The sequence below is a fragment of the Nyctibius grandis genome, chromosome 1 (assembly GCF_013368605.1).
Source record: "Nyctibius grandis isolate bNycGra1 chromosome 1, bNycGra1.pri, whole genome shotgun sequence".
In the NCBI taxonomy this organism is placed as follows: Eukaryota; Metazoa; Chordata; class Aves; order Nyctibiiformes; family Nyctibiidae; genus Nyctibius; species Nyctibius grandis.
In genome coordinates this window covers 72,062,747-72,087,175 of record NC_090658.1, presented here as the reverse complement: position 1 = coordinate 72,087,175, position 24,429 = coordinate 72,062,747, and the positions used below count along the sequence as shown (strand labels likewise).

Below are 24,429 nucleotides of genomic sequence, written 5' to 3'. Positions count from 1 at the left end.
ATTATTATCAATGTGGTCTATAAAACACATTCACGGTTGTGGCACAGCTAAATCTTGCTTAACAATAAGAAAAGGTTCTCAGTAATTTGAAGACTGAACTAGTAAAGTTCAAGTGCTATTAACATGTAGCTAATATTTAGGTGCTACCTGGAAATTGAACTGAGTCAACCCTTCTTTTGTCGCTGTGTTCATTACTGTGAAAACTATGATTGTTTACTCAGGAGGTGGACTTTACACACTTTACCTCTTGTCATAATCAAAGCTGATTGAGAATCTCTCTCAGTAATTCCTAATTGTAGGGAGATCTTGACAAGAAATAAACTCAAGGTAATGTAATGGAATTAGCAAATATAGCCAAAGATAAAGAAAGGAGGTTAGTTTAGAGCTACGGATAGACATCCTCCTGTAGAAGACACAGCAGGAACCCAAAGAACACCATGAAGTTCTTTGTTTCAAAAGATAAAAACTACCCTTTGGGCATTGAAATAGAATGTCTGTAGTTCGTAATTTAGATTACAATGTCATTATGCTGATAGGCTATCTATAAGCTTATAATTAACATAAAAACTGATGTATTGTTCTCATTTATGGTGTGTATTTACAGATTTTGAGTTTCTAAACTTATTGCAATCTATAAGATGTTTTCCAGTGACATTTAATCAGTCTCACACCAGACCATAAGGGTTTTTTTTTTTAACCTAGCTACCACACTATGTCTGATATTTCCCACTTATATGGCTTTTCTATGTAGAAACAATCACAAAGATTAATTCAAGTTAACTTTAGAAATGGATTAATTAGGCCATACAAAAGTGTTGTGAGGGCACTCATTCAGAATTAAAGCAGCCTCAGTGAAATTTTCATCAATTCAGTTTCAAAATAGGTTACCTCAGTTCTTATTAAGTGACCACTTAAGCATTTAGCACTGTTTAACTGAGCTCTTTAAATGTACACTTCTTGTTAATGCACAGTATGTCTCTGGTTAGACAAGCCTACTAAGATTTAATCTCCAAGTGTTTCTTTAAAAGTCAACACCAGAATAGTGGAATGACTAGCATCAAGTTGTTGGAAAGCCTGCATATGCAGCCTTGATGCTCACAATTCTAACAAACATGAAATGTTGAGACATTCCCGTATATCCGCAGAATGGAAGCTGTTCTACAAGAACTCTATTGTAAGCAGCCTTAGTGCACAGCTCATCATCCTCTCACACTGAATGCTTGTACTGAAGAGTGATGAGCACCCTGGGAGATCTTACTGAATGAGAATATCCTGTGTAGACACAGGTCTTGTAAATGAATGAGCACAGATCTTATAAAAAAATCCTGGAACTTCTCAGAGTGCCATTTCTTTCTGTTATTTTCCAGACAATGGTGCACTTTCTTATCTCCAGAAAATATAACATTAATATTAGTGATTTATTGCTGAATTCTAGTGAGAAAAAAATGATGAATCTCTAATATATATTATTTCAAGGATGCTATTACTGTTTTCATTACTACTTGCAGAGACACAGCTGTTACAGTTAATGGTCCCTTGCTTGATCTATATTTCTATTTTGAGAAAGCACATTACATCTTTTCTCCTCAACAGTTTTGTTCAGCTTCTTTGATCTAGTTGCATGCAAATGGTCAGCTTCAGTAGTATGATTTTATGCTGCTGAAGTTCTGGAAAAAACTGCTGACAGAATACCATAACCATCATACATCTAAGATATATAGACTGGGTGGCAAGGAGAGTAGAAAATACACTCTCTGCAGTTCATCACCTATTTATAGATGAGAGCTACCTGTCCTTCAGTGATAAAGTTTTTTCCTGCTCTTTTCTATATTGTGCATTATTTTTAAAGTAATTCAATGCTTTTACTTTATAGAACAGGACCAATATATTTGTGCTTAATGAAATCGCCAAAACCCACAACTTCAGAATAATGAAAAAGAACATATTTTCCTCCAAAATCTTCAAATGCTTCAGAACGAAAGGAAAAAAAAAGGAAAGCTGTCTCATTCTCTTTCAAAATAAAGATCCATGGAAAAAAACTTACACATTGCACTGCTGACAGGATTGTGTTCTCTCAACACTGAGGAAACACCCTTGATAGTCTCTTAAATAGTTCTCATATCAAATCTCACATTAAATAGCACTTTCTGCTTTTGCAGATTTGGAAACAATCTTTGCATTGGAAAATATATTACATGAAGACAGAAAGTGCAAACAATAAAACAACCTTACGGTAACAAACCAATCACCACATGCTAATACAGACACATAATGAATTCACCCACTGGAGTTGCTGAGGTTTACATGTGGTGATCAGTATGTGCCATTGAATATCTTTTGCTGACAATATGATGAATGATTCCTCTTTATGCTAGAAAACATCTGAGAAACTGTATTGTGCTCTATCACTGTAGAAGCAGAGGATAAATCTAGCTGAGAAATGTTTTTTTTCCTCCTAAAAACACTAGCACAGTGTGTTCATACGAACACTGTTCCAATTCTGCTCAACAATAATTTTACTTTTCCCGGAGGTACAACTTCTTTCACCAGGCAGCATGTACAGAAGTTCTCATGTCCAAGGAAGTTTTAAACCTCAAAGAATGTATGAGAGTAGATACATGAATTAAGTAAGTCTATTTATGACAATGTATCTACGTGGAAATTAGCATGGCTAGTTCAATTTCTATTGACCTTGAAAATAATCCACACATTTTTCTAATTTAACAAAGGAATTTATATGGGATTAGTATCAATCTCATTATTTCTCACTTTCCATGTTCTTCCATCACATCCTCTTTATTTCTGCCACATCTGCACATCTGCAGGCTTCGATAACAGCACAGTAAAAACATCAACCTCTTCAACTAACTGTATGTCAAACGCAACACACTGTTTCCTGATTTTTCAGCCATGAGGACCGTTACAAGGTAATTTCAATAAACATAATCAACTTTTGATTAATTTAGATTTTCATACTCTATTGTAAGCCTGGAAACAAACTAGGGCTTATATAAAAGTATACAGTTCATGTAAAGTATATGGAAGATAGTCCTCATCACAGACTTGCGCTGGTACACTACTCAAATTTTACTCCAACAGTAGAAAAATCTGATTCTGTCTGCTTGCAAATACATTTGTTATAAGGTAGAAAAACCCCCTGAGTTCCAAGAATTCCCATTTCTTTTTTTTGCGGGTAAGTTTCAGTCTGGGTACAAGTGTCAATTTTGACTTTTAGGACAGGAGAAAGAAGGGAAAAGACTTAAGTAATTGCTTGCAGTTCTAAATGGGAGTGAAATTTAGTGTCAACTGCACATATCACCATTGCTTATGAAAGGTCCTGTACTGTTTAAAATTCTGTTTAAATGTGGAACATTCTAAAATTGAAGCTATATGCAGCTTTTTAAATTGCTTATTTGTCTTTATCTGATTGCTTTTTAATACCAGGGAAAGTTTGAAGGATTCTGATCAAAATCTAAGAACATGTGAATCTACTCTGTTCAGCTTTTGAAAGCTGAAAGAAGATTTACTATTTAAATTTTTTGATTAGCTCAGAACGTACAAATCCTTTTCTACTTCCATTTATCAGCAAAAAGTATTAATATTCAGTGGACTGGAGAAATGCACTGGCTTCATCTGTAAATAACACAGGAAAAACAAATTAAGTTCCAACTCAAGTGTACATGACTCAAGTGTACATTTAGTCTCAAATTTTAAATTCTCAATTTGAGCAAATACTAAAAAATAGGATTCATAAAGAGAAATCACTTTGACGTCCTTCTAGAAACCTTTTATCCATTGTCTGAAAACTGACTTATCCTTTTTAGTGGACAAAGAATAGATTGAAATATTTGCGTAGTAAGTTCTGTTTGCAAAGCCAGTTATGAAGAGCTGTTTATGATTTAGGAAACATCCGGTCAAGAATAATTGTGTAATGATAATGTACAATTAAATTAAAAAATCATAACAATTACTGTAAATAAAAGCCACAGTAACGTGGTTTTTGAAAGATGCAACCTTTGCAGGATTGTGGTGTGCAGGAGAAAGTCCACTGGCAGACAAGGTTTAGTACATTCTTGGTTTACACTGAATTTGGAATTTTGTTCACAGAATCACAGAATGTTAGGGATTGGAAGGGACCTCGAAAGATCATCTAGTCCAATCCCCCTGCCGGAGCAGGATTGCCTAGATCATGTCACACAGGAACGCATCCAGGCGGGTTTTGAATGTCTCCAGAGAAGGAGACCCCACAGCCTCCCTGGGCAGCCTGTTCCAGTGTTCGGTCACCCTCACCGTAAAGAAGTTTTTCCTCATATTTATGTAGAACCTCCTGTGTTCCAGCTTGTACCCATTGCCCCTTGTCCTGTCAAGGACTGAGAAGAGACTGGCTCCATCCTCATGACACTTGCCCTTTACATATTTATAAACATTAATGAGGTCACCCCTCAGTCTCCTCTTCTCTAAGCTAAAGAGACCCAGTTCCCTCAGCCTCTCCTCATAAGGGAGATGTGCCACCCCCTTAATCATCTTCGTGGCTCTGCGCTGGACTCTCTCTAGCAGTTCTCTGTCCTTCTTGAACTGAGAGGCTCAGAACTGGACACAATATTCCAGATGCGGCCTCACCAGGGCAGAGTAGAGGGGGAGGAGAACCTCTCTCGACCTACTAACCACACCCCTTCTAATACACCCCAGGATGCCATTGACCTTCTTGGCCACAAGGGCACATTGCTGGCTCATGGTCATCTTGCTGTCCACTAGGACCCCCAGGTCCCTTTCCCCTATGCTGCTCTCCAACAGGTCTGTCCCCAACTTGTACTCATACATGGGGTTGTTCTTGCCCAGATGCAGGACTCTACACTTGCCCTTGTTATATTTCATTAAATTTCTCCCCGCCCAACTCTCCAGCCTGTCCAGGTCTCTCTGAATGGCAGGACAGCCTTCTGGTGTGTCAGCCACTCCTCCCAGTTTGGTGTCATCAGCGAACTTGCTGACAGTGCACTCTATTCCCTCATCCAAGTCATTAATGAATATATTGAATAGAACTGGTCCCAGCACCAACCCTTGAGGGACTCCGGTAGACACAGGCCTCCAGATGGACTCTATCCCATTGACCACCACTCTCTGGCTTCTTTCCTTCAGCCAGTTCACAATCCACCTCACTACCCGATCATCCAGACCACACTTGCTCAGTTTAGCTGCGAGGATGCTGTGGGAGACCGTGTCAAACGCTTTACTGAAATCAAGATAGACCACATCCACAGCTTTACCATCATCTATCCACCGGGTTATGTCCTCATAAAAGGCTATCATAGGTTCCATAGGATAATTCTTTTCTCTACTGGCAAAATCTTTGGTTTAACTTATTGGTTATTTATTATGATCTTATTTATACTACTTGATTTATATGAATCCTATACTAATAAAATAGTAATAACTTTTTGCTGGCATAGATTCTATCTTCTATATCTATCAGTTAACAACAGAATCATTTAGAGGAATTAAAGTCTATAGATGACTCTAAAACTTGGTATTCCTGAATAAAAAAAAAGAAGAAATAAAAGAGCTAAGCCATTCTTATATGTAAATATTGTTGCCCTTATACAACAAAGTCTTGTGAGCAGTGTGTGCAAATATTTTCATACAAATACACAGGCTAACATTTGGATGCTTGATCTTAGCATTTCATTTGCATTTTCTCTTCCTTGATGTCAGATTGCTGTGTACTTGTTTTATACCTAGCTACCAGTTTTATTATTATTCAAATATTTTAGTTTTATGCACATCAATAAGTAGATATTTCTAAATACATGGATACATGTAGCTACACAAGTATTACACATATATGTGTCTTTAGAGCCCCTGTAGGGCTCTAAAGCATTCTACTTATAGCAAAAGAGGTAAAAAAAATTGTATATACCAAAACAGACTGGACAATTAGAGGTGAAATTCTTTCATCAGTAGTTTGAGACACCAAAGTTGTGCTAGGAGGATCTGTATTAATATTTAGTTCATATTTTCTCTGTAAACCAGTTACGCCTCACAGGTGAGATTAAAAACTTCAGTCTTTGTCTGTCTTGAATCAGTGCAGTTCCACTGAATTCATAGACATTAATTTGTACTAGTCAAGAATCTGGAACATATTTTTATTTTTACTGTAAACTAGGAAAAACACAGAGCTAGCCAATAACACAACACAGAGAGATTTCCTCCTAAGATGCCCTACCCTTATTCACCCTTTTTGTGGGTGAGTTGGAGTAGAGGACACACAGTGATGGGAGACAATACTCATTAATGTGAGAGAAAATAAATTGAACATGCTTCTCCTTATATGGTTTTGTTATGGAACAGATTTTCTATGAGGAGCATATGTTTGTTTTAAATAATGCACTGCCAAATTAATTACAGGCCACTTGATTTATAAAGTAAGTAGCTGAATATATGCTTAAAAGTTTAGGAAGGTGGTAAAGCAATACCATTTGAGCAAATCATTCTCCACAGGAAGAATATGAATTTGATGTACCTGGCTTGCCTCACACCTTGTCCCCTAGACTTGAATGACAGCTGTGGAAAGATTACAAGTGTGACCTCCTTTACAAGAAACTCCCCACAAACAAAAAACAAAAAGGAAAATTTCAGAAAGGAAAAGCAAGTTCCTTTACAATAAAGGAAAAATCATGTACCTGATGTCAGGTTGTGTTGTCTTGGAGCTTCTTTTACTGGTGGGACTCCTAAAGAATAAAACATAGTGATAAATTAATCTTCAGTTTCAGGCCAAAATATTTAAATAAATTTCAATATGAAACATGACAGTTTCTTGGAATCAATTTACAGATAGGAATCTCTATAAACCAGATTGTTTTTTTAAATGAAACTTTCTTAGTAAATTATTTAAACATAGAAATTTTATGTCTGGTAAAACCATAGAAGCAAACTGCTTCTAGATATTAGTTTAACAAACTTGCACCAGTAAAACTAACTGTTATCTTTTGAGGTTCCAGGACTTCAATATACAATGTTTATATGCAAGTCACTGTCTTTAACAAATGTAGAGAAGACATTTATGTCTTAGACCACGAGCTTAATAAATTAATGTAACTTATTGCTACTAATTCTCTTCAGAGGTATAGCAGAATGTCACGGTTTAAAGCTGGGCCAGCTATTAACCCAGTGGCAGATGCTCTCTGTTAACCCTCTCCCCCCCCCCACCCGAAGGGAAAGGGAAAAGGGAGAGAGACTTACGGGTTGGAAAGTTAAAACAGTTTTAATAAACTATAGTAATGAAAAAGAGTATAATAGTAATAATAGAAATAATCAAATATATACAAATATATCCAAAACCAAGACTGAGAGCTTGGAAATCCTCCTCAGGCAAAGTTGCTCCCCCCAGCACGGGCAGAGGGGAAAATGCAGTAGCTCCCCCTGCCATCACACCTGCAGGCTTTTAACTGGAGAATTGGCAAAGCTGGTACCAATCAGTGGGAGACAGGAGGGCCCCTCCCTCCTGAACCCCACCTCCAGGAGGCAGTGGGTTAGAGATAAATAGGAAAGTGAGAATGACGTGTATGGGATGGAATACCTCCTTGGTCAATCTTGGGTCACCTGCCCTGTCTGCTCCTCCCTGCAGATGCGACCCCCCTTCGGCTCTTCACTCATAAGCAGTGAGGAATTTAGCAGTGACCTTGGTTCCTCTAAGACTAATTGGCCTGGTTTGGGCCAAACCAGGACACAGAAGCTTTCTCTGTCTGCATATTACTGTAGGGAAACAATCAAGGCAGTGCTGTTTCCAACAGGTTAGTCAGAATATAGGTGATCATGAAGTATATCTTATGTGTAAAAAGCGTTTCTTGTTATCGATGTAGTTCTTCTACAATATGAATCTGGTCATTTAAAGCATCACACAAGCTATGGAGCTGAACTTTGCACTACCTCACTCTAGAGCATAACTGCAGACTAAGGGAGGACTACTAATCCACTCATCCATGGATACAGTGCTGGAGGACCCTGCAGACAGGCTAATGCTGTACCAGCCAGGGAGGGTCACAGGCAGGGCACTGCTGCAGCCAGATTGGGTGTGCTGATGTAATCCTTGATACTCACATGCAAAGAAGCCATCAGACATTCAGTTACCAGGGATTTATGCACAATTTCATCATTTTGGCTCACTTGCACATATTTAGGATGACTATCAAAGCTCCTCTTTCCAATCCCATGAAAAGAACTAATGTTTGCATTTTCATTGCTGTTTGCAGAGATTTTCATCCCTTTATTACCTTTGCTTTTTCCATCTTTCAGGTGTTTCTTCTCAATTTTTTTTTCTAGCAAGGAAAAAGTAACACAGTTCAAGGTTGGTAAATTGACTGAATTCTGAACAGATCATTACCTAGAGTTTTAAAATAAAATTCTTTGAAAATTAACACAGATCTTTTAGGGGTTGTTTCAAATAGCAATACATGCAAAACTCTAATCTAATACTACTCATTTATTGTGAACTTCTACATACATATGCACACACAGAGTAAATTCCTACCTTCTTTTTCCTTAACTGTCTTTGTTTTTTTCATGGCTAGAAAGATTTGCAAGGAAACAACATTAAGTGACAGGCAACAGAAATATGGGGATTTTACCATAAGTACATTGCACAAAGCTGATCGCGGTAATAATTTCCCTGGAATAATAACTTTGGTAAATATGTCTCATGGCATGTATACAATGTATCTAATCTACAAAAGTGGCTGCTACCCTTAGTGGCACTAGCAGTTCTGGGCTTTCTGAGAAGTCATTGGAAATTGTTTGAATACTGCTGGTTGCAGAGTTTGAAACTCCTGATAAAGGCTTTAGGCACTGTAGTTCCCTAACTACTGCCGGAATTCTCCAATTACTGGTGGCCAAAATGCACCGGGTAAGGATCCCTCTGCCTATTGCCTGCTTCTTACCCTCTTTCCTGAAGCAATCTCAGTCATCTGAAACAAATAAACAAAAAAACCCACCCAGGATATGGAGCTAGATGGATCTTTAGAACCACCAAATGTGACCATTCTGAAGTCCTACAGCAGTTGATTCTGATTTATTTTATTGAGTTTAATTTTCTCTAATTGTACATTCACTTAGAACATGTGCTTTTTTTCCTTTTCAGCATCCTTTTCCCCAGCCCACAAACACAGACATTTGGTTTGTGACTCCATTCAACAAGGCAGATTGACATTAAGTGAGGTGTATTGCTTCAGGCGTCTGAGCCCATTTCAGTATTCCCTGTTGACTACAGCAGAAAACTGGCAGGCTGCCGTCAAATTGTTCATTTTCACTTCCTATTGTCCAGCCAGTTGTAATAACACTTTGTTCAATGTCTTCTGCTGCAAGTGTTATATGATTAACCCTAGCTTGCTAAGTGCTGATCACTTGTGTCTAGCTCACCAAAATATGCTGCAGAAGATGAACTGTGAGAATAAAATAATCAGCCGATCGGAACAGTCTTTGGTAAAGAACTGCGTAGCTGCAATGCTGTCATTTTACCAATGCTGGTTTACATTAGCATTGTTCATTGTTGATGAACAATACGTGTTAATCAGCACTGGTATGTTCATTAATTCTTTCCATAAGACATACCAGAGAAATGTAATATACACCTGCTGTTGGGATTTCACATGTTGGCATTCCAGGAAAGTAATCAGAAATGAAGAGGAAGGGGGAAGGAAAAGAATACGAGGGAAAGTAACCAATTAAATAGATCTCTTTCATCTGCAACTTTTCTGCAGGACATTAATTTGCAAGGAAATGTGCCTTAACAATAGGCATGTGCACAGAATTTCACACTGAATGCTAAGAGTCCCACTCTTTGAAGTACTATAATCCAGCATGCAATGGTTTCTGCAAATGCAAACACTGTGCCAATCAAAGCTTTCCGGCAAGCAAATGTTTAAATAGAGTTCTATTTAAATGTGCATTCAAGGTTATAGCTGACTATGCTATTTTCAAAAAAATGTATTCAGTTTAATTGTTACCTCTCTTTTCTTATCATCCACACATCCCATCCAAAGACTGACACTGACCTTGAATAGCTGGCATTCACCCCTGTATAACTGTTTCTCCTGCATTATCAGTTTGCCTTGCCTTTTAAAAGTAAAAGCTCTTGAGATCTGGAAAAATTTTGACTATGTCTTTGCACAGCACCTAGCACAAAAGAAGTGTATATTCCCATGCTAATATAATACCCATAATAATTAAAGAAAATTGATCAATGTAATGGGATAGAAATTCCCTGGTATAAACCATCATTACTCTTTTTAAATCAAAGGATTTAATTAAATTGTGATTTGGAATCCAAGAATTTTTTACACATCACTACTTCATTAGTCCTAGTTTTATTTTAGAATAATAATTTTAGAATAATTATTTTAGAATAATAAATTGGGTTTAGAACCCAATTTTAAGGGAAGAGAATAACCTCACTAGTCAGGCAGAACCTTTATTCTTTGAACCTAGAGCTGGATAAAAGAGAATATGCTCACAAAGCTTCTCAAGGTCTCCTTTGATCAAACTATCTCTGTATTTTTCTCATGCTAAGTTTTGGCTTCAGGTGAACATGAGGTTCTACAGCTCACACCAAGGTGAAAATGTTTCAGTCGATGCTTTTTCAACAGGAAGACTCAGAATTTAAGCATGGTTTTCACTAACACATCCCAGGAAACTTTCATTCAGGTTTTTGTTCATAAGGAGACTCATAAATGTCAGTGCTCAGTACTTAGACACTGGAGGCATTCAGCAAAGGCCGGTTTTGCTGCTATTAAATCCTAGCATGCTTGCATCCTCTAATATTTACATTTCGGCTTATGATCATGCTCATAGTTGCTGAAAGCTGATATATTACTGCATCATGACGCAGGGATTAATATGTCTTCTCATTTTCACAATAAAAAAAAAAATTTTTCTGAGGTTCTAAATCTAGGAAAGGGGTTCATTCTGTCACTCCTTAACTGAGTTATTCCTCTTGATTGCAAAACACAGGTTGGTATTACTTCTTACATGAGTAAGAAATGCCACCAGTTTTGTCCTCTGTTCAAGGTAATCTCTCACAATTTGAGAGTCTTTAGTCAGTACGCAGGGAGTAAATTCTGAGTTTCATTACACATTCAAATTTGATATAGGACCAATTGCTGTCAAAGACCCTTCTGAGTGCTAAAACAGAAATAGTGAAAAATTAGATAGTTTACTAATTACTTTTATAATTGCATAATAATTCACATAGTAGGCTGCTATAAAAATATATTTATTGTTAATTTGGGGACTTTTCGAGCTCAGCCTTGTATTTCTGGTTGTAACCTGTCATTCATTTAATGATACAATCTCCCTACTGGTTTAAACCCCATTTACTTTCACAGTAAGACTGCACAAGATGTAATGTGTGAATAAACTTGGCCCAGGAAAAGTGTATAGATTTATTTTACATTCCTACTAGACCTGAACTCCAAAATCAGTATTTTGTGTCCATGGCTACATCTCATGCTGAATTACATGATAGCTATGTTCATGTTATGGCAAGCATACTGTACACCTGGCTAGGAAATATATGAAGCGAAGCTATACAGAGCTCTAGAAATAAAGAAGGCAGTGATCCAACTAAGTGTTCTTCTTAGAGTGGAAAACGTAACTTAAAATAGATAGCTCTGGTGCTTAAAATCTTGAACTAGATGTATTCATGGATGGTTAGCTCAAAATAGGTAAACAGAATTATTTTGTATATAGTCATAGGTCTGCCTGTTCCTGTTTTTTCTTTTTTCCTTTTTTTTTTCTTTTCCTTTTCTAAAGGCACTGTTAACCTTTATAATGATTTCAAGCAGCAGGATATAAGCTCAAGAACATGGTACAAATACCCCTCTGCAAAGGTCAAGGGAAAATATCTTGTCAGTTCCTTATATTCGCAATATGCCAGGGTAATACAGCTCTTGATAAAAAAGCATTGTAACAGTGATTTTGAGTTAAAATTATCCTTATTTCAGGAAGCATGAGGAATGAGTTACTTAAATCTCTGCAGGTTCTCTAATGGAAGAGAGTGTCATCAGTGGGTCTCATATATCAGTGCAGAAGACACAAAATGTCAGTGAAGAGATCCAGTGAACATAAGACTGAACAAATCTGAACAATGCAATCAAACAGAGGAAAATTTACTTAAAATACCGGCAAAAATGGAAATGAATCCACCAATAGCTTCACAGGGAGTTATAATTTTGCAGTGATGACTTGAAAACTGAACACTACAATTCAGGATTGCAGGAGATCCTTCAGTGTTGGCACACTTCAGGTGCTTCATGTTCCCCCTTTCCCTTTGGATCTGGGGTTCAGAATGTCAAAGTGTCTTCTGCCAGGTGTTTAAGAGTGAGTATTCAATTCATCTTGTCTAACTTCAAGCACCTAACACAGAAGACTAATTTAGGAAGCTTAATGGGATCAGTTTGCCTTGCCTTGTTCCCAGCTTCTGACCTGGAGCAGGAAGAGTTCTGTGTCTCATGAAGCCTGGCCTTGGTTTTGGGCAATCATTATAGGTTAGTTTGCATCAGAATAACACATAGTTTGGTCTTGATGTGCCAAGGACAGTATGAAAAAGAAAACAGAGGTCCTGGGCTAAAGAGGCTACAATTAATTCATCTGTGAAGGTCCATACTTCAACATTTTCACAATTCAAAGGATGCAGTGTAAACCCTGCCTTTCTGATTGCTCTCTGATAATGATTTGCAGTATGTAACATGCAATAACTTGCCACGATAAGTATAGATCCCAGTCTTTATCTATTCAGAAGTCTTACTTACCTTAACCTCTTTAAACTCATCTAAAATGGAAATATTCTGTTCTTTAATTTAATTTAGTTTTTTATTCAACTAGGGAAAAAAAGTGTATTGAAACAAGGCCAAGAACATGCTCTGTAAATCCATGAAAGAAGTGATCCAAATGGTAAAAGAAGTAATGAAAAGGTTGTCTATTTCAGTTATGCTACATGACATTTTTTATTTTTAATAAACAATGTATTTACATAAAAATAAATTATGTGTCTGCACTCATCTAAAACCACCAGAGCATCAATTATGCTACTAGCATAATTTACTTCAATTTTATAAAAAGTAAAAATTGCAAACAGAGTTTGAGCGTTGAAGCTTCACAATATTAAATTATAAATGTACTTAGTTTTGGTGTGTTCAGCTGTTACTAAGCAGACTGAGTACAAGAGTATCTGTAGTATAAGCAAGAAAATAGCATTATCTAATGTGACATAATTGCAAAAATGCAAATTGAGACAACATGCATCTGAAAAGAAGGTTTATATTACACAGGAAACAAGACATGACACGTACTTGCAGTGTTTTTCAGTTTGACTGGGAAGTAGAAAGAGGAAAGAAAAATGGTCAGAACAGTCAGCTGCAGCATAATACTGTTATGGCAGAGAATGACTTCATTTGTTCTATGTATTTACTGCATATCAAAACATAATTTTTAGGAATCTCACAGTAATTAATAACAATCTATTGAGGGATAATAGTAGTGGGGATGTTCTCATCTACACATGATAATTGCTGTGCTTTCCTTTCACTGAGAAGCATGGAGAAGACATTTTCTAAACCCATGGATTGCTTCACAGTGAAACCGAACAGTGCTGCTTCCTATACCTGCAGTAATTTTGCTCTATCTTGTACAAGTGAGGCTGCATAGGAGCTATGATATGCAGAGACATTTATCACAGACAATGGATAGTGCCAGGTCATAATCTGAATAGTATATCATATAATCCCTGCTATGGAGGAAAATTAAACTGTTGCTGGTCCTGAGAAATTGTCTCATACAGGAAGTCTGTGAAGTCCAAATAAATGGCAGATACCCAAAATAATTAGCAAAATTAAGGCGTTTAAAGCAAGTACTTTCAGAAAACAGTTCAAATTCTTTGCTGGCATAACTTCTTTGACACCGGTGGAATTACAGTAGTAGAAATTTGACCTTTATATATCCTCAGAAAATGACAACCAGCATTGCAAATACGTACTGTGCTACCTTAGCTATGGTACAATACGTCAAGGCCATTATATACAGCAAAATATATCACAGGGCCATGATTTTGACATTTGTCTTATACAACTGTATTTTGCAATTTCTTTAAATAACAGTTTCAAAAATAATTTATGCATAAAATGCAGGAGTGCCTACCTGGTTTTGTAGGTGGAACATCTTTTTCATGTCTGACTGCTTCATGCTCTAGATAAAAGAAACAGCATAAAAAAATTGCCATAATGTTTCTAAGTTACATTTTGTATGTCTTTCCTTTTTTAACTAAGAAGGATTGCATACATATTTTTCAGGAATAAATATTCATTTTATCTTGCTTCATGATGTTATTTTGGAAAAAAAGCCACGTGGCTAGTTGCTAACAGATTATGCACTGAGGGGTCTGCCTCAAAATAGCAAGCTTCAGTAGTACTGCATGTAGCTCCACACATATAGCTACTGTTAACGTTACTAAGAATTATGCCTGTATCTTAAGGAAGAAGTCAGTTAATAGGGGTTCCCCTCAATTTCTGAAATGTAATTTGTATCCATTTTCCATTTTTGTTATTTGAAAGGAGAGTAAGGAGCAAACACAGCAACCATTTACGTGTCGTTTACATTGTTGAGTCAGACATACTTGAGCTGAATTCCCAAAGTCTTGAACACATTCTGTTCCATGTGAATAAATTACATCTCACTGTGGAAAATTAGAGAACTAGCACTGCTTGTTAAGCAGTGCAGCAATGCATCTTTTTTTTTTTTCCCTCACTCTCTTTTCTATTTCATAATTATTACTGAAAAAATGAGAATTTATTTTAGGATGCTGAAAATAGAAAAGATGAAGAAGCTTTGTTTTTTAAAAAAAGGTCTACTACTACATAACTTATACAACAGTCACATCTGCTTAAAAGGAATTGAAAAAAAAACACACCACAGACCTCACTGAAGAGTAACAGCTATGCCAAATGCATGCAAATAGGGGCCACAACACATTTGAGAGCTGAGGAATCAGTGGACAGCTATGCTGGCCTTGTTTCCAGATGATGTTTCCCACAGCTAAAAATCTGTGCATCAATTTCTTTTTGAGCAACAGGGACACAAATGTGGTCTGTAAAGTGGAAAAAGTTGAAAATGTGCGTGCCCTTGAAGAAGGGCAATATACCTCAGCCCTTCTGCTACTTAGATTAATAATTGAACTCCTGGCAACTGTGATTTCAGGTGAAGATATATGCCAGTAAATGCTAAGATGAAGATGTGATAAGAAATTTCAAATGGGAAACAGTTTTATGAGGTGGGAATTAAAACTTATGTCAGTGAAGAGTGATATTTTTCCCATATCTGGGATTTTTTTTGAGTGTGGCGGTATTTGGGGACTTAACTGAATAGTTTTTTTTTTACTTTTGCAGTTTACCTTGCATGCTGAAGGTATGAAAGATATAGAAATTTAACAAGGAGGCTACATGGCAATTTAATGTATGGACTCTTTCTTCAGTTCTTTTTGACTGAGAAAAATTCTAGATGCAGTTATATTAAAAAATATGTGATTAGGAAGAAAACGTGATGATGTCTGCCTTTTGCTCTTTTTAATTCAGCAGGAGTATCTATTCAACCCAACTAATTGTTAACAGTGATTTTTAAAAAGTTTGTCATTCATGTATTAATTTCTTTTGTTAAGACTTGTGATATGGGAAGCACAGAATGAGTTGACTCTTGTGCTGAAGCAATTGGTTATATCAAATGGACTTTTAATTAGCAATGACAAGGTAGTATGTTAAATGAAAATAATGGAAGGCATGGTGATAAAGACACTATAATTTTAAGCAAAACTAGAAATTGCTAAGGGACAGTTTCCGTATGTTAAAGTCAAAAAAGCCACACATATCAAGATATTTTACAGGAATTTTTCTGATCAAAGTAGGTAGCACGTACTTGCTGGTTTCGCCTGGACTACAGAAGACAAAAGAAGGTAAATTGTAATATTTACAAAGAGAAAAGATATTCTACTTTTCTTTTTTCTTTTTAATATTCAATTATTTTTGTGACAGTCAGTTCTCACTTGTTCTTAGCTTCCCCCACTCATCTAAAGATGCGCAGCATTCAAGCCCCTAAAGTACAGGTAGGCTGTGACACGTTTAGACCTTTGTAACTCCCACTAGATATCACATCCTGCTGAAATAACGCAGTATCCTGTCATTTAGCACAGTAACAGATTTATGTATTCCAGGACCATTTATCCCTGTATAACAGTGTAAATCAGAAGTAGCTCCAGACCAGTCAACAGATGATTGGAAATTTTTGATGGGATTCAACTGATTTGCAACATCGAGAACACATTGGTCTATACTTTTAGTCAGGAGAGCGCTAATCGTCTCCAGACGATAATTCATATCGTTATAAAATGTTTGTTAAGGAAAGAGGGGATGACTTACCCACTGTTTGAAGTTGCCTGTTTCAAGCTCAACAGGTATTGATCTGAAAACTTACAAGTTATTTCTATACTGGCTTATGTTAAGTTAACCATCCTGAAATACTGCATTTTCAGTTTGGTTCAAACAAACAAGAAAAAGACTTGGCAAGAACATGACTCTAACAAATCTTACACAAAGCAGTCAAATCATGATATTTCTGACAGTTTTTTTTCCAATCACTGCTAAACCACAGTTTGAGCCTTCTGATTCTGGTCACAAACTAAGAGTGAAACTTAGCTGACCCTAAGAACAAAATTGTGAAATTAGGTGTGAAAATTCTGTAAATTCAAAGATGTCATTTCTTCCTTCTTCAGACTTGTTTGCCTATCTGTAATTGCTAACTCATTAAATGTTCAAGTTAGAAATATATTGAAGTATTTTACTGTAATTTCTCCAATTCTATTAACAGAAACATAATTTCTATTGTTTTGAACAAGTCACAGCTGTTTCTGATCAGATAAAAACTATCAAAACAGTATTTTTATTGGATAAACAGATAGAGTGCTGTAAAACATCACTTCATAGTAAAATGACAAATTATGAGTGCTCACAATTAGAGACAGAACCATACTATCCTGTACAACACCTATTCTGCTACTGCAAAGAAAAGACATATACAAAATAAGAATAGAAATGAGGTAGTAACCAGCACCATTCAGCTTAAAACAAAACAGCATTTTATGTTATTGAAATATTCATCATCATCATCACCATCATCATGATATCAAATGAAAATCTATTGTTGGCATGATTGCCCAAGATTTGGCAATCTTTCATGTTATGTTTGGATCAAGGCTACCCAAGCAGAAATCAAGATGTTGATATCTAGAAAAATCCTTCAAAACAGCTTTGTGCAGACTGTCAGTGATGATGAGAATATTCTAATTCCTTGGGTGACCCTTCAGTGTTTCTATAATAGTCAATATTACTTGTTTTTTTTCTGTCAGCATTATTATTACAAATCGTAGAAAAGACCCAAAGATGTAGAGATTAGTTCCAAAAATGTTTTCCCCATGATAAAGCCATTTTGAGACCCATTCAAGTTTCTAATCCAACTGGTCTCTGTACTGTAAATTCAGTCGCTTGAAAGATCTGAGGTTGAAAATAACAAATAACAATGCCTTACAAGGATATTTGGGATCATTTCAGAGATCATCAGCTACACCCCATTTCATTAGCCCATCTCTAGCAGAGAGGCTGGAACAAGCAGCTCAAGAGCTGAAATGTCTTGACCTGGCTTCGTCATCGGGAAAGCTGCCCTTAGAATGGTATCTGCAATTGCCAAGCTGCTGGATTTGCTCTAAGAAAGGTTTATCAGTCACATATTTCAAAATACTGTAAAAAAAATGATTGCAATGCAAACATACTACATTTGATGAGTGCTGAAGTGTTTAACACTCCCTCTCCCCCCCCATAAATCAGGAGAGAATGACTTGTTCCTACCTGACTTCTCAGTGGAAGTTGTCTTTTGTTGTTTAATTTTCTCCTCTGTATTGTGAAAGCAGCATTAAAATTAGAAATTCACACTGTGTTAGCATATAAATAGAAAAATATTTCTATATGTGATATTATACATATGGTTCACAATGACAAAAAAAATGCAGGTCTTTAGCATCATTATCCCATTGTAGCATTGTATAACAGCACTATGCATTATGAGATCTGACTGCGTGGTGAGATCATACTCCATGGAAAAAATAAATTACTGGGCCTAATGTCTCAGCCACCAGAAAACAGCCACATAACAGGCAGCGTCTCTCCACCTTCTCAGGTGGAAACTGTATTCTAATAATACAATTATTATAACTTTGTAAACATCACCTTCCTAAGTGTCTAAGTTCAACAGTTTGGTATTATACAACACTAAGAACTTCTGCTCAGATACTGCCTAACCACAAATATGTATGGACATATCCATGTGTGTCTACACTCTGAAGGTGAGAAAGGTACGGAGACCCCCAAGCACGTGCTAGCTCGCAGAGGCACGTCCACATGGGACAGTGTCAGTTTGAATGACAGTTCATACCACCTACTACTGAACAAGCTTACCTAGACCTAGCTGGATGTCTGTCACAAAACCTTAGAGCAACCCTGAGCTTCAGCTAATGTCATCACAGAATCACACAGAATCACAGAATGTTAGGGATTGGAAGGGACCTCGAAAGATCATCTAGTCCAATCCCCCTGCCGGGGCAGGATTGCCTAGATCATATCACACAGGAACGCGTCCAGGCGGGTTTTGAATGTCTCCAGAGAAGGAGACTCCACAACCTCTCTGGGCAGCCTGTTCCAGTGTTCGGTCATGAGGAAAGCTGCCCAAGTTCACATGCCTTTGAGCTGCCTGTGGCTTTGCGCAGCACAGTTCTCAGATGACGTGGACCTATGTCGACATCAGCCACCAGACCTGAGCTGCCTCCAAGCAGGCTGGTGGATGAAGTTTCAGGCAGAGGCGCAGGTGGGACTACACTTTCTGATCAGGTGGGGTTTGTCTTAACTTCCCAGTGGCCCAGTCAGGTGAGAATCTGGGTGTTTGTTTTCAGATCTCTACTCTGCCCAGTTTGGTTGACTTGAACTTCACCCTTCCTGATCCTTTCATAGCTCCACTCACATTTTCTTTCTTTTCCCATACCTGAATTCAAACCTCTCTCCTAATCCCTGCCTTTCAACATTCACATACATCACTACTTTGCTTTTTAAATATGTTTAAGACACATTCAGAACATATTTCCCCTTCCTCTTGTTGATGGAAGACATTTACAGCCACATGCCTCTGGCCCCTTCTTTTTCCCCAAGACCTCTGTAAGGCATCAGATTGAAGCTGACAATGGCTGAGTGGAGGCCAGGCTGAGCAGGGATGTCTTGTCCCCTGAAGCTGTTCAACTCATCTGAGTACTAATTGTCTAGAAACCCTCCTGGATAGTCTGTCTGTGCATGTGCAAAGCTGCTCGGCTTCTGAATATGAGCAATATTTCCATCCTGGCAGCCAAACTAGTTGTTAAACAAAATGATGATGGAGGGAGGTACTGGGAGGGTGATGAGTGGCTAGAACCACCTGTGAATTATCAGATCCCTAGTTTACCCATCACTGTGCTTAAGTACCTTCAGTCAACCTCAAGAACTGCTGCTTTTTTTTTTTGTGAGGACTATATCTCTTGGAACCCAAATGTCCAAGTCTGGATGCCAAATCCTAATCTGCACTCTGACTAAATATGTGGATAGTACAGTATTTTGAAGAGCAGACTGTTGAGTGGTCTCAACATACATGATATCTCCTTTGAATTTAGCATGCAATTTCCAGAGGATGTTTTTCTGAGGGGAGAGAGCAGGTTTATCTTCTCTGTGCTGATTTTGTTTTAACAGCTCTCTGAGATTCCCGGAGGTATACACTTGCCAAAGAGGCCTAAAAAGACATTTATCATATGTCAAAAGGTGGAGAAACAGCCTCATGGCTGTACAGTCTGTACAGATTCTCTTTCTCATCCATAGCACAGCAACATCCAGCAAAGCTACAGTGCAAGTATGGACATGAAACATGCAGCAATTGTGGTTTGGGTTTTGTTTGCTTGTTTTGTTTTGTGTGTTTTTTTTTTTTTGGTTTGTTTCTGGAAGGAAATCAGTACTGATGGGGGAAAATACAGGGAGGGATAAAGCTCCATGGTTACTGATCTTTTCTGTTCTTTGGAAATAAAATATAGCCCTGCATTGCTCTGCTTTTAAGTTGTCATCTGGTAGGTGGCGATTTAATTTCTCTTCACTTGTATTAAGTTTAGGGTTTTTTTTCCCCTTACTCAGCTATTGTTATTGTCAGCCTCTTATGAAAGCAGTGAATTAAAAAAATCTCATCTCCATTTCATGGCTGTCTGTGAAGCTAGAAATGTTTTTATAGCACAAGCAGCAGCTTGAAGTTGCAACTTGTTGGGATAAAGTATCCTCTTTCTGCTCTTAGATGAGCTTTGGCATATAACAGTGCATTTCACTAATTTATATAGGGGTATTAAGTTTTCCATGTACCAATACAAAATAAAAACCAGCATGCTGACTTTAAGCATAGGCCTTGCACCATCCACTGCTTTAATGACAAGTAAAGCTCAAAAGATTTGGAGCTTCTTTTTCTTTGGATATTATCCCTGCTCTTTTGAACACTAAATAGGATATTTCTGCTTTTTCTAATTCTAGTGAGAATTTACAGCAATGTTTGCTCTATAACTCTAGGAGTCAGTCAAATAAGTCTGTGAGTGGATGGCATGTCTGATCCATTTAAAAATATGGGAGGGATTTTCTTTACAAAATGAATTCATTCCTGAAAACAGTGTCTTGGACAGGCCTGTGGACTTCCATTCATCTGGGAATAAATACAGTAATTCTTTAGTATTCATTCACCTACCTATTCTGCAACTAAACATACAGGAACTATTGATCTGCTGATTCCACTGGAGAACAAAACCCTGATCTGTTTCCTGGCAGATCTCCAGGAGGTGACCGTATGGCTTTTTTCTCTGACTTTCTAGCCATTGGTTGTAACCAGAAGGAAAACTGAAGGAGCAGATTATGAAAACTTAAGGAAAACACTCTATGAGGGAACACACTTCTAACCATCAGAAAGTTTCATAAAATCACTTCTGTTGGCCAGAATTCAGTATGAAGAAAAGAAGTGAAAAAAAATCTGATTAGGATAATACATAGTATTTTAGCAAGAACAGAAGAGATATTTCCAAGTTCTCATGTACTTTTTGTTTAATATCATAAGGAAACAAAAAAAAAAAAAAAGAAATTTTGATGACTTCATAAGGCTACAAAACATCCAAAATTTTTTTTGGTGAATATTTCAAAAAAATTCAGATTTTGTTCTGATTTTGAATAAGCTCCAAGTTTAAAGTTCTGAAATCTTTAATTGGGGAGAATTTCTTTCCTGTGCAGAGCTCTAGTTTTGCAGCATTACAAGTATTAATATTCACTTTTTTTCCCTGATGTATTTAATTTAAATGGAAAAAATATAAAGCTGTAAACATTTCTCTGTGTATTGCAGGCAGTTTCAGAAGAATTACAGCAGGAATGAATTCTCTTGCTTTACTTGCTCTCACACACATACACAAAACACTCTTAATGTAAACATTTCCCTACAGGATCAATAAGTTTTCTGAAATTCTCTAGTTTCTCAGTCATGTGATACTTCTAAGTCTGATGGCAGGAGGTATAGGAGTAATAGTTTGAAGCTGCTCTGAATCAAGGTGGAAAAAGGAGGCCACTGCTTTGTACAGAATGAGGCTTTTACAATTCAGTCTGCTAACTCAAGAGCACTCATTGGCACACAGTAGGCAGAAGCATTATTACCACCAGTGCTGGCAGATTAATACTTCCAGTCATCAACTGAAACTCAAAATAGCCACTGCTCTCCAAAGCAACCATTAATCACCTGAAAAGAGATCTTTTATGCTAAAGAAAATTTAGTGAGTATTTTTTTTCCTCCCTTCTTTTTTTTTTTCTCTTCAAGCATTTAAATTCCAAGGGCTTTGGTCTGGAATATACTGTACGATACTACAGTAAGCTCCTTCTCAGTCCAGTGTACTGGTTTGTGACGTGATGCTCTGAGGTTTGCAAACGCCTCACAAATTAAACTTATGTTTTGGATGAGATCAGGCTGATTGTGCAGCAGGACTGGTTTCATTTTGCAGGGAAGGTGAGTGGTTGTGCCACCTGCCTGGGCAACCCACTGTTTGACCACCACTGACCCCTCTCAGCATGCACAGAGCTGGATAGGGTGGCTTCCTTGGTAGCATGTTCCTGCCCTGGCTGAGCCCACCCACACCCACCTGTTTGCTGAAGCACTCTGCTAGCTGTTAATACACAAAAAGTGGTCAACAAGACAAAAAAGAAAAGCTTGGCCTCTGTCTTTGAAGGCTAGAGTGAGAAACATTGTTATTTTTCCCCTCTTGACTCAAAACCAGCAATACAGCTTCATTAATCAGCTACTCAAGGCTTGCAGGAAACCCAAAAATGTCTGTGGAAATGCTTACAAGTAGAATATTGTTTTATAACAACAAATGAGTAAAATAGTAAATGCATAGGAGAAACTGTTTTCTTAAAAAAAAATTCAAGAAAAAAAGCATAATGAAAAAAAAGCTGCCTGCTTATTATTGAACACATGTTTTAAGTGGTTTATCCAATCACTTATTCATAAGCACTTCATTTTTATGTGAAGTTCAAACAGCAGCACTGCCAGCAAACATTGATGGAATGCTGATACTTGCGTTTCAGTGCCCAGTGCATCTAGTAAGACCACTCAGGAGTGGTGTAAGTGGAGCACCAATAGATGAATTTTCTGTGAGCTTATCCTCTTAGTCTTGTTTCTTCACATCAGACCCAACTGCAGATCCCTGAGTGTCTTCTTCCTCAAAAAGCATGATGAGGCACAAAGCCCTGGTTTGAAAGGGGGACCCCTGTTCTGCCCACCACAGCCAGTTGTTGCTGGTTAGTACTTATAGTTTAACTGAGTGCATAGTCAGCTCAAGATTTATTTTTTTCGATTGTTCATCTTCTGTTCTTCTGAGGTTGAGAAACTGGAGGCTGCCTCTGTGCAAGCTATCATGTACTCGGTGAGATTGTACCTCCTCCTTTTTGGGTACCAGACTCAATTCATATAACAATGGGTTTACAGAAAAGGCTGAGATGGTGTAAATCCCAATATTCCTCTTTGATGTACTGAAGGGCAGTAGAGAACTTCTTCTCCAAACTCTGGTTTTGCTAATGCTTTATAAACTGTACTGCACCAATGAGAGCCACAGGAACTATGAAAAACTGTGAAAGCTGAATTCTTTTAGTTAAACTTCATCCTCATTTTTGTTTCTCTCCTGAACTCTAAAAAAGTCAATGACACAAAGTAAAAAACCACTGCCTAGCTCAAGAAAGTCTGTGGTTTTGCAAACCACACAAATCCATATATAACAGAACCTGGAATAACTGGAAATTGAATTATCAAACCTACCGGGCTTAGCCTGAGAGAGCGCTTTTTCATGTTTAGTGCGTTCATGCTCTGCAAATAAGAAGAACCCCTACATTAGAAGGCTTTTTAATTTTTAGAAGATTTTAAAAATAAAAGATTCTCATTTTGAGATGACTTTGCATTACATATTCACACTAGTCTTGAGAAGAATTTTTTGATAAATATCTTTCTTGAGAAAAGGTATTTAATTAATTTTTTCCCTAAAACCCAAAAATAATTCCAAAGACAATTTTTTACTTTATATTGTGGTTTAAGAAATCACAAAATTACATTCTGTGTTTTTTAGAAATATAATAGAATTTCTAAAATTGTGAAATGCATCTACTACGAATTTTGATTAATATCACCTAACTTCTGTATAGAAAATTTCTCCCTGATGTTCAACACAGAAATCATGAAATTATTTTATTACAACAGAAGTGGGGTTGTCTCATACAGAACACCAAATAAAAGTTCAGTATAATGCATAAATAAAAAAGAGCTTTCCATATTTCTATTTTAGCCTGGATCCATAGATATATTGTGAAGGAGTAACAATAAAAATAACTTACTGTATTGAAATATAAGCTGTATACAATTTTGTGCTGTATAAAAAAAAGTGTGATATCCAAAACCCAACATTATAAAACAGAAAAAAGAAAGCTTTTTTAACATTTTTCTGACACTTCAGAGGAATGTTAAAAATATGTTTCATTCTGATTTATAGCAGCTATATCTCAGTTGTGTAGCAGGTGAAGGTTGCAGCATACCAAGAGACAAATCGCTCTATTGCCTGGATCAAGACCTAGCCAGAGAATTGAAATGACCCTTCCTCATCCATACCTCCCTTGATTTTTTTCCAGTGAGAAGCTGCCATGGAGGCAGAGGACACAGGTGGGTCTCACCTTAGCCTGAATTGGAAAACATTTTCCACACACATTGAGAACTGTGAAACACACTGGG

At 37.1% G+C, this 24,429-nt stretch overlaps 1 protein-coding gene across 20 annotated transcripts in view; it reads right to left on the bottom strand.

Moving 5' to 3' along the window:
* TRDN (triadin) overlaps positions 1 to 24,429 on the bottom strand; it is a 254,540-nt gene that overhangs the window by 25,592 nt on the left and 204,519 nt on the right. For 15 of the 20 annotated variants that reach the window (XM_068416426.1, XM_068416458.1, XM_068416432.1 and 12 more), the window contains 8 exons: positions 23,470 to 23,517; positions 17,931 to 17,975; positions 15,949 to 15,966; positions 14,182 to 14,229; positions 13,338 to 13,358; positions 8,525 to 8,560; positions 8,268 to 8,312; positions 6,678 to 6,725 (listed from right to left, as the gene is read on the bottom strand). In XM_068416426.1, coding sequence (XP_068272527.1) covers positions 6,678 to 6,725; positions 8,268 to 8,312; positions 8,525 to 8,560; positions 13,338 to 13,358; positions 14,182 to 14,229; positions 15,949 to 15,966; positions 17,931 to 17,975; positions 23,470 to 23,517 — 309 coding nt within the window. The remainder of the gene's footprint in view (positions 1 to 6,677; positions 6,726 to 8,267; positions 8,313 to 8,524; positions 8,561 to 13,337; positions 13,359 to 14,181; positions 14,230 to 15,948; positions 15,967 to 17,930; positions 17,976 to 23,469; positions 23,518 to 24,429) is intronic. The other 5 variants (XM_068416449.1, XM_068416442.1, XM_068416480.1 and 2 more) reach the window with 5 other exon arrangements.